Consider the following 12,066-nt stretch of genomic DNA (forward strand, 5'->3'; position numbering starts at 1 on the left):
ATATCCAAAGCAATCCTGAGCACAAAGAGTAAAGCTGGAAGCATTACACTTCCTGACTTCAAATTATATTACAAATCTATAATAAAAACAGCATGGTACTGACATAAAAACAGACATGTGGACCCCATTTAACAGAATAGAGAACGCTGAAATCAGCCCACATATTTATAGCCAACAGACCTTTGACTAGGGCACCAAGAACATCATTGGGGAAAAGACTGCCTCTTCAATAAATAGTGATGGGAAAACTGGGTATCCATGTGTAGAAGAATGAAACTTGATCCATACCTCTCACCATATATGAAAACTAACTCAATCTGGATTAAAGACTTAAATATGAGACCTGAAACTTAAAAACTCCTAGAAGAAAACATGGAGGAAACACTCCAGGATGTAGGACTGGGCAAAGACTTTATAAATAACACCCCAAAAGCACAGACAACAAAAGAAAAATAAACAAATGGGATTATATCAAACTAAAAAGCTTCTGCATAGCAAAGGAAATGGTCATCAGAATGAAAAGACAACCTACAGAATGGGAGAAAATATTTGCAAACTACATATACAACAAAGGATTGATATCCAGAATATACAAAGAGCTCAAACAACTTTACAGCAATAAAGCAAATAATTGAATTAAAAAATGGGCAAAGGAGCTGAATAGACATTTCTCACAGGAAGACATACAAGTGGTCAAAAGGTACATGAAAAAATGCTCAACATCACTAATCATCAGGGAAATGCAAATCAAAACTACTTTGAGATATCACTTCACCTCAGTCAGATTGGCTATTATAGAAAAGATAGAGAACAACAGATGCTGGTGAGGATGTAGAGAAAGGGCAACCCTTTTGCACTGTTGGTAGGACTGTAAATTAGTACAGCCACTATGGAGAACAGTATGGAGGTTCCTCAGACAACTACGGATAGAACTACAACTGATCCAGCAATCCCATTACTGGGGATATATCCAGAGGATTGGAAATCATCATGTCAAAGGGTTACATGAACTCCCATGCTTATCGCAGCTCTATTTACAACAGCCAGGCAATGGAAACAACCTAAATGTCCATTGATGGATGACTGGACAAGGAAAATGTGGTATATATACACAATGGAGTACTACTCAGCCATAAAAAATAATAATGAAATTCTGCCATTTGGAGCAACATGGATGGGTCTGGAGAAAATTATCCGAAGTGAAACAACCCAAGTACAGAAAGAGAAATTCCACATGTTCTCACTCATAACCAGGAGCTGAATCCATAAATAAACAAATCAACAATAAAGAGAGAGAGAAAGAAAACAATAACAGTAATACATTGAACTTTTAGTAAGAGAAAAGAACTGCATTATTGGAGGTGGAAAATGGGAGGGGACGGGGGAGGTTAAGGAGGAATTGGTTAATGGACACAAAGAATGATTACCTGTTGTAATAATGACTAAGCTAATATACTGATCTAACCTCACATTGTACATATCTATTGAAAATCAAAGCTGTACCCCACATGTATGTACAATAAGTTACCTTAAAAATTAAAAAATAAGAAAAATAAAAATAAAAATATAGTATATAAATCTTATTTTTAATGTACAGGTTAAGGATTAAATTAGAATGAGCTAATGAGAGATTAGTGAACTGAAAGATTAAGCTAAATAAATGTAGCCAAGATGCAGCACAAAGAGACAAAGTAATGAAAAATAATGTATATGACAACTAGAATGAGAAGAAATAAAACACAGGTAATTTTGTCATTAAGAAAATGAAAGAAAAACAATAATCAAAAAATAATCATTTAAAAACCTCTAAAATCAGAAACCAATCATGGTTTCTTACATTCAGAAGTATATTGGATTATAAAAAGAGATGAGGAAAAAGAAATACTGAAACAGAAATAATAGTCAAATTTCGTAATGTAAAAAGGAGGAAAACACATAAAAGCAATGAGAAAGAAAAGACAAATTAACCTACAAAGATGACAGCAAAATCTCCAGTCTATACAGAAGGTGTAATTCAGAAAAAAATATTAGGAGTTCAGGAAAAAAAAAATTAATATTCAAGCTAGTATTGAATACTTAGCTAAAATATATTTGATGAAAAAGAGTAAAATAAAATATTTTTCCAAGTAAAAGTTTTGAGATGTGGTTTGCACAAGAGCTTCTGAAAAGCATTCTTCAAAAAGAAAAAAAGTTTTTCAGCATGAAGATTTGAGAATCAAAATACAAGGGCAAGGGACTTATAAACCTATGACAGCATCAAAATATGGTGAACATTAAAAGAAAGAACCCACAAAAAAAATTGGTAATGTAGGATTAACCATATTTAGATATGTTAAAGTGTGATTCCACAACATTTATTTAAACAAGTTGCCAAATGCTGTGTCACTTGAATAATTAGATGACAGAAGACTCTATAAAGCTATTATTTTCTAATCACTACCTTGTTAAAAATTGATGGCACTTCTGCCACATATTTTGTAAAATACTGATTATTGTTTTATCAGATCTAATTAGCACTAAAGGACAGACAGTAGCGTAGACATTGCCCACAAAACCCTGGATGTCCAGGACGACTGGGTCATATGCCCATAACAAGGTTGAAGAAGATGAGATGATAAAGTCCACCCAGTACATGACCACAAAGAAACTCACCAGTTGCAAGATGGTCTGTGTGGCCCTTTTCTCTGGGGAGGTTCTTGGAATAAGGCTGGTGCTGTGAAGGTGCTGGGATCGCCTCTGATGCCTGAACAAGAAAATCACCATGTATGCACTTGAGAGCAGCATGATTCCTATAAAGAAGACATCCCTGGATGTTGTCAGGGTGAACATCACACTCCTGAGGCTGTAGCTCGTGGGAGAAAGTGAGCAGTATTTATTGATATTTAGTAGATTGGTCTGGGTCACATTTGAAGAAGCTACAGTGTTGAAGATTAGGTTAGTACTACCAGACAAACTGAGACACCATAAGAAAATGAAAACATAAATAATGTAATTTGTGAATTTATGTTTAAAGCTTGCCAACCAGCAGGTGCTGGGGCTGATGGTGGTGGCCTGAAGCATGCTCAGGAGGGAGGTGGTGCAGATGGAGAGGCTCCTCATCACCCTGTTCACGAAGAACAACATCCTACACTTGAAATCATTCTGCAAATTGAGTGATTCAAACAGATCCGGAGACACAAAAAATACTACGACGAGGAGCATAATTAGGTGGACAAGGGCCAAGTGAGAGGTGATCAGGTCAACGAGCTTATGCCTGTGATCCAGAAGGAGTGTGAAGATGCGGAAGAAAAGGAGGAAGACGTTGGCTGAGATTCCAATGCCAGCTTGGAGAACAAGGCAGTGTTTAATGGCAGCAAAAGCAGAAAGTGATTTCATTTTAATGTCAAAGAGGAAACATATTTTTGTGTCTGAAAAAAATAGACCTCACATTATCAATTTTTTTTCTTTTATAGTCAAAATCATCGTCATCTTTTTTATTTGACCCTATTATTCTTGATAAATCCTGAGTAACTCTTAAAATTTCTTCAAAATTCAGTTTCATAATATTTTCCATGTATGACAATATTTCCATATATATACAAATATGCGCGTGCGCGCACGCGCACACACACACACACACACGCACACACACACACACACATTCACACCCACAATAATGCCTGCGTAAAGTGCCTATTATTTGTACTTCTATAGTATCCAGGCCACATTTTTTATTAAGGCTTTAATTATATTTTGCCTTTCTTTGTTTAATGTTTAGAACCCAGGAAAGTGATGCATGATGCACATATAAAAATTACTAATTTATCTTTGCATAGACAAATTGATGTCAGTGTTATGCTAATGGAAAAAAATCACCAGAGCAAACATTGGAGAAAAAAATTCGTATGTTCTTTACATCTTTTCTCAGTTTTTGTTATTCTGGGTTTTTCTGCTTGGGAGAGAAATAGAGTAATTTCAACCATTTTAAAAAATGCTTTTGATTCCAACTGAAAGGAGAAAGGAGTACGTTAACGTTAAGCTGTTTTAAAAAATTGTTGAATGGTGCATGACAACATGCAAACCCTGAATTTGTTTTCTATTACTGCTGTAGAATTACTAAAATTGAATTTACTAAAAATGTAATAGTTTAAACAAGTCAAATCCTGTCTGCAGTTTTAGAAGCCTGTTCACAGTTTTGAATTTAGAAATTCAAAAACATTTTCACTTGTTTCAAGTTCTTATGTCCTTTAGACTGCATCCCTTTCTGTAAGCTCAAGAGAAAATCTATTTTCTTGCCTTCTCATGCTCTAGAGGACACCCATAGATTTTTGGCTTGTGACCTTTGAACTTTAAAACTAGTACTGATTAGTTGAATCTTTCTCACATGACATCACTCTGCCACTGTTTCTCTTACCCCATTTTTCTACATTTAAAAACTCTTCTGATTACATAAGACCCTCCCAAACCAAGAGCTAATGCAATCCAAAATAATTTCCCTATCTTAAAATCAGTTGATTAGCTATCTTAATTACATTGATAAGCTTAATTCCTCTTTGTCATATAACCTAACATATTTAGGTTAAGATGTGGATAAATTTGGGGGACCATAACTCTGCTTACTAAAAGTCTTTCTAACATTATCATCTCAAAGTGGCCTTGACTATCTTCCAAGTTAGTTTACATCTCACATATCTTTTATATAAATTTATTCATTTCAGTAGTTAATTGCTAAAATCCAGCTCTCAATTTTCAAGAGGACAAATACCACATTTCTCCGCTGTATTATATTTGTGGGATAGGATTAAGATAATTGTATGTTGATCTTTTTTGGACGGGACTTCACTTAATATGGGCATATACTCCAATGACAAAAAGTAGTTGGACCTTCTGTAATGAAGTCTATGACCTTTAAATTTTAATTAAGAAAGATCCAACATCAGAACTCATTGTAAAACTTTCACTAGAAAAATTTTAAGTTATGTTCTCATGTTATTTCTCCTGGATACAGGCATCATTATTTTGTTCAATTAATTTATTCCAGTACTTAGAAATACTCAGCTGTATAACACCAAAGTATGCAAAGCCCAACATTTCCTGATATTCCTCTTCAATGTTTTTGAGTGTATGATTCTAATTTCAAGGTTACTTACAGATATACAGACCCAAAAATATAAATGTGAAGGCAATGCAGTTATGTTGAAACTTAGCATTCTGCTCATATTCACAAATGCATGGCTGAGATGGAATATTACACTAAAAGAACAAGGTATATATAAGTTTATAAATCAAAAATTGTGCAGTTGATTAAATGTGTGCCAGTTTTTCCTACAAAAAACCTAATCTAATAAAAAAACACTTTTAGCTCAATTGCCTGAACCAAACAATTATAACTGGCCACCAATATAACCTGCACTGTCATCACACAGGTTCTCCTGTCACGTTGGTCTCGGGTAAAGCACCAGGATAAGACTGACCTAAAGAAATAATGGTCTCCACATTTTAAGGATTATACTCTTGTACCAGGAAATTAATATTTGTATGGGCCACTAACATGTGTAATTAGTGACTACATAAAAATCATTTTGATAATATAAATGCATGTGTTATAATTAATATACAAAAATAGATAAAAATAGATAAATTAGCACTTAAAAATTTAATACTTTATTTTATCACTCCATGATATATCATGTTTACCCTTTCTAATTTATGTGCCCTTCTCTGAAAATGTCTATTATATACTGCCAAAGAATTGACCTCCTAGATGGTCAAAGTGCTCCTTTCTGCAGTGAGGCTCTGAAGGCATTGGTGCTGAGCTTGGACTGGAGACGAAATGGTTCCCTTTAACTGGGATTACTAGACAGAATGCAGAACATTCAGTTAAGTTTGAATTCCAGATAAATTTTTTTTTAGTATAAATACATCCCAAGTATTGTAGGAAAAACTTATAAAATTACATTAAAAAGTTATTCGTTGTTTAAGTTAAATTCAAACTTAACTGGGTGCCCTATATCTTTTTTCTGAATCTGGCAATCCTACCATAGAAGAATCATGGAATTCGAGATAACAGGGTGCAGATCATGGGAAAAAGAAACAGAAGGAAAATGACATATATGTTGGTCAGAGTACAAAAGAGAATTGCGTTCTGAGTCATTAAAACATAATTCTGAATTCATATCACAGAACTCATTATTAGAAGTACAATCAGGTATTCCTGAAGGTGAAGCCCAGAGCACACTCAGGAGAGAAATAATGTATATCATTAGTTTATTTTTAATGTATATCAAAGTTTATTTTTATTATACTGGCTTTCATTTAGGCTATTTTTCTATTTTCTTACAAGCCCCAAAGTAAGTATATACATAATCATGAATAATAGTAAAGAAAATAACACCATTAAAATGATCAGGAACAAAAAAATTGGTCATAGAGTCTGTGGACTTAGATCAGATGTGTAATTACAGAAAGAAATAATTGTTGAGAACCCAAGTGCTATATTAGCAGAAGGCAAATATGTTATGTTTTTTTAAAAATTAAAGTACATAAATCTATTTCCTTACATTTAAAATATATATTATCTAAAATAATATATAACTAGAGTTGTTTTATTTTATGAATATTATTTCTGTACAGATCCTTGCTCTCTGCTCAGTTCAGCTTAATTCCTTAAGCTTATAATCTACATTATAAACTAAACATGCTGGGCTTCATTTTATTACTATATAAATCGATAATTTTATTTTTACCATCAATTTGATTATGTTCTATGAACAGCATTGTGAAATATATTGTGACTGGACATCAACAACATAAAGCCATCACGGGAAATGCAGGTGACAGGGCAGGGGGTTGGGTGGTTCAGTGGCAATATTCCCAGCATGAGGAATACAGCTGGCAATTTCAGGAAAGAAAAACTTTTTCCCACATAGATCAGTTCAAAGAAAATAACCTGTTTGAACATTACAAACATCAAAAGAAAATACAGTAAGCATAAAACGCAACTGAATAACTGAAATGCATCTACTGTTCTTTGGCAATTGAACTTAGTGTAGGTGCAGCTGGATGCACAATGTTGCTGATAAAAAAAAATTGTAATCAAGTCATGTAATTCTTCCCTCTCCTGAGAAAAAGCACAGGCAGGAGCAATGTCACTGCAGAAATCAGAGACAGTAAAACACTGAAGGGGTTGATCATAAATCATGTACTACACATTTTGGGAAACCCTAAAAATCCTTCTAGCAGTTTGTGTTTCTGACTACCATGACTGAGAAGATACTAGCGAAGTTTAATACACTTCCTTTGAAAGCCTTGAAAAGTGTTTTAACATCACATCCCTGTGCATCACAGTAATGAGAAAATAAAAATCAGATGGACCTTAATACTTTCACTGTGCTGTAGGTACTCTGCTAAGGATCTGGGAAGGCCCATAGCCTCTGACGTTCTCTTTCCTAAATGCATGCAATGGAGAGCCCTTTAACATAAATGCTTTCAGCTTAAAATGCACTAACATAAATAGCTGTAAATAGCGACTTTCTATTAGTTTTCTTGATGTTTTGATGCCTTTCTGAGCCAGAGATTAACAATCATTATAACTATTATTTAAAATTTGAACAGTGTTTTGATTCCTTCCCCATTTTTAAGGCATGTAGAATCTAGAAAACACTACCCTTACTGAATCCAGACAATTTAACATGACATTTGTTAAAATTCAACCATTAAATTGAAACTTAGTTATCATTTTTGTGAACATATATTTTAATGAGAAAATTACCATTTGAAACTTTGAAAAAACAGCAGGGAGACTAACTTTTAAAAACTAAAATTGGCAAGCTATTTTATACAAATTTTGCAAATTTCTCTCTTTGCTAAATAAACTTGACTCAAACTAATAGAAAATCATTATAAATTTTAACTTAGAAAACCAAAAACACTAAAACTGAATTTACTATAAAAAATATTCCAAGTCATGCTGGATAATACTCATCAAAGTTAGACTTTCACTTTATAAAAGTTTAATAAACATCAGAAGTTGATATGTTCAGATACTTTATTGTTAACCAGAAAACAAACAAAAAACTCTTACCATTAGCAATTATTATATGGCATAAGAGAAAGTAACCTTTTAGTTTACGTATTAAAATCTTATTATTGTACAATGTTAAAACAATCTCATATTTGATAGCATCAAAATTTGAAACAGTCTTAAAATATTTGAAAAATCCTAATTTAAAATAACAGAGATGTCATATTTTTAAAAATGAATGAATATAGTATATTAAATTAGTCTGGATTTTGTGTTTTTAATAGTAAACATTTCATTTAAATCCACATTGAAAGTCTTATATGACATATTAAAATCAGAAAAAGTACAATTTCAATTCAAAAACATTATGAAATTTTAAATGTCCTTTCACAAATTTATACATTTATAGCCTCATATGCTTCATGAATTGATCTTTTCATTTTGATAACATGTAATATTTTTAGTTATAATTCTCTAAGATATAATCCTGAAATTGCCAGAAGAGATTTCTCATAACACTTCATTGAGAAGACTCTTTCTCCTGCCACCACCCACCTAAGCTGTGAACACTCACAGTCAACAAAGATGAAGAATAGACACTCACCCAGCTGAGTCTTTGGAGTGAGTTTGTGTGAGATAAGGCCTCCAGTTATGATTATAAGGGATGTAATCAACTCACCTCCCTTCAGGCTCATAATTGTCGTGTTACTTGTAAAAGCAGAACAGCCTTAGCCTTGGGATTGTTAGAAAGTGAAGACACTATGGGAAAAACAAAACTCAACTTCTGGAAAACAGCAGGCTAGAAACAGCTGGGCTCCAAACTTTTTTTATGTGTGAGCACATTTTCCCAAGACACCTTGTCCTGAGGGCATTATAGGGTCACATCTTTTGGCAACAAAACATAAGTAGAATGCCATGTTAAATTTCCCGATGTATCCTTGTTGGTTCAAGAGATTCCTGGTGGCCTTCACACATGTTTCCTGTGGTTTCAGCTGGACTATACAGCACTTTTATGGGAATGAGAAATATTTCTCTCTTCCAGACCTACTTAGGCAGAGATCTTTCTCCCATGGGACACAGCCCTGACACAGGACACCAACATGGAATTCAGAATGTAGGTTGCAAGTAGGCCTCCAAACCACCTACTTGGCCAGGCAAATTTATTTATATATTATATTCTTGTGAGTAATGTTAACCTTAATCTTGCCACCAATCGTGACTGCCACATTCATGGTTCCGTTTCTTAATGGGACAACATCTGATTATAAATGGGTGACTATTTTCTCTCTAAACTTGTAGATCTTCTCCAGAGCACCACCTCTTAGCCTGTTGGAGTTCAGTCTGTTGTGCTTCTCACTTGTCCTTGTTCAATCTCCAGCAAACAGTCCTTTTTTTTTTGGTCTGTTTCATGATTACCCTCCCCCATTCAAGTCTAAATCATGGAGGATGCTCTTCCTTATTGAGAGAAAAGCCATCCCAGAACCAGAAAAGCCAGGCTGTGCTGTGAGGCTCTCTCCATCAGTGCTCTGGCTTTCACCTACTCACACCTGCTATTTCCTGCTCTCCTAGGAGGTTTGAGTCAGGTAACTTCTCTCAGAACAATAATTTTTATGAAGAGAAGAGAGTGAAGATAAGAGAGAATTTCAGTGATCTGACTTCAAAACCTACTTAGCATGTTTCAACCTAATTTATGATGCGTGTAGGACCATGTAACCCTGCACCTGCCCAATCACCCTGGGATGCATTGGGGACACAGGCCCGACGTATGGGCAGGAGTTTTTCCCTATGAACTCAAGACTGGCTACCTCATCTGCTTCTCTTCCAGCTGCCCATAACCTTCTCTGCTTCTGGTTTATTCTCCAAGTTTCATTTCTCTTTCATTTAAGAATTGTTTTCATTGCCTATTGAGAATGCATAAGTTTTTCAAATGACTGCCTTTTAATGAGCACATGTGAAGTATTGTACTGCTTTAATGACATCACTATGTTAAAGAAATGCAGATTTTATTAAATAGCCCTTGTGATCTTAGGTGATTTGGATTCCTACAAAGAATAAGTTCTGGGTGATCATCTGTTGGGAAAAATAGGAAAATGTCAGGGCCCCTCGGATGTTCAGAATCTTGCCAAGCATTTGCTGTAAATATCCTCATGTGTTCCTTGTTACTACTTAATGTAAATTGTTTATGGGCACCCAGGTGTCCAGGGTTGTGGACTTAAGTATAAAAGACTAACAGCTCTGATTCACAGTGCTTCTCAGAGCTCTCAGAGAAGCCACTAGGGTAGTTGCTCCTAGATCTGAATAAAACCCATTCATTTTTCTATACCTATGGCTCCCAGAACCTTTTTTTTTTTTTTTTTTCTAAACCTAGCTCACAGACCTGCGTGTGGAGGGTTTGTAACCCTATCTGTGCAACAGACTCGAGGGGTCTGTAAACCCTAGCTTTACATCCTCCTATTAATAACCCTTTCTATTCATTAAGTTATTTGTAGGATAATGTTGGGACTCCAATAGCCGGATACTATGATCAGTATAGGAAATGCAAAGAGAAATAAAATGCTTATGGCATATATGTATATAATTATAATAAAGATGATCAAAGAAGAAAGACACACTCAAATAGGTAAGGGGTGAATGTCCACAAACCATCAGGAATTGCAGACATGGTGCAAAATAAAAAGCAGAGCAGAATGCTGACTTTCAGTAAACCCAGGGCATCAACTTCATACTGTGGGATGAATCCTTTCACAGCTGCGTGCTCTCTCTTCCTGCAGAACTGCAAACCTCCCTCTGGTGCAGTCACCCTTCTACGAATGCATGAAGATTAAAATTATGTTGTCTGAGTTTAAAAAACAAATATTAAATTGCCTAAAATTTGAATCCAACCCTATTATACTCTACAATGATCATTTTAATTATTGCTTATAAATAGAAAGGAAAGTTTGGATTATAAACTTCCATTTTGAAACAATTTCTTAAAAATCAAAACTTGCCTGAGTGAGAAAATGTTTTATGTGTTTATCTGATCGTGATCCTAAATTATTGCACAATAAATGTTCTTTTGCTAAAATACTATTTTATATTGGGAACATATGCCAAATCAATTATTGATAAACTAAATAACATACTGAGAAAATTGAAACCTAAGGATATTTGTTTTTATTGTATCTTGTGGAACATTTAAAAAGTAAAATAATATAATAAATTAAAAACACTTCAACCGATACCCTACCCTACAAATATCTGGAAGGCTATTAGATGGAAGTAAATTTCATCCCATTTGTTGGAGAATTTAAGAAGAAATAGAGAATATTTGTATGGGCCTATATTTTAGCTTAGAAAAAGAATGAACATTTGAACAATGAATGAAATACAACTTTTTAAAACAATTAATTTTAATTGATACCTTGTAATTGATATACATATTGGCATGTGTTATAAACTTTAAATAGAGTATCTTTTAGAGATGGGACTCAATGTGTCATTGCAAGTGTTGGAAATTTAAAGAAAATCTTTATACTCCATGCAGTTAACATTCATTGGTCACTAACACTATGCCCTGTGACTCAATCCATACCTGAAGAACTGAGATCTTATATTGTCATCAAAAGCACATGCAGATTTTACAGAAGGACCATGGAAATCAGTCTCATGTTTCTTATATTAATGAGAGAAAATAAGGGTAGGATAAATAAATAAATAAACTTGTGACGGTATCTGAAGAAGCTACAACAGTTGATTTAATGAATAGCTTGTAGTGATATTTTATATCAAGGTAATTCCTTGTCTTGCACAAGTCTTACAGTCAACTGGAGTTAGTGACTTGATAAATTCAAAATCTTGATAAAATAGCCAGTTGGATCGACTTGATTCATGAGCTTTTAAAAGTACCCAAAGTGATAGACATCGTATATTGATGCCAATGCCTAGAATGAACAATGGGATTTTGTGAACAATGACTTATGTGACATCTTAGTTTTATACAAAATGTTTCCTATGCCTGATGAAGTCTGTGAAACTCCAGAGAAGAATACACGTGCCATTATACACATTATTTCCACTTACTA

General features: G+C 34.1%; 1 protein-coding gene across 1 annotated transcript; it reads right to left on the reverse strand.

The window, feature by feature from the left end:
• Positions 1–2,436: 2,436 nt before the first annotated feature.
• On the reverse strand, positions 2,437–3,375 carry LOC134375924 (putative vomeronasal receptor-like protein 4). The gene has a single exon (XM_063094658.1). It carries the CDS (start codon positions 3,373–3,375, stop codon positions 2,437–2,439), a length of 939 nt encoding a protein of 312 aa, XP_062950728.1.
• Between the last annotated feature and the right edge of the window lie 8,691 nt (positions 3,376–12,066).

This window comes from Cynocephalus volans, chromosome 4, assembly GCF_027409185.1.
Source record: "Cynocephalus volans isolate mCynVol1 chromosome 4, mCynVol1.pri, whole genome shotgun sequence".
NCBI lineage: Eukaryota > Metazoa > Chordata > Mammalia > Dermoptera > Cynocephalidae > Cynocephalus > Cynocephalus volans.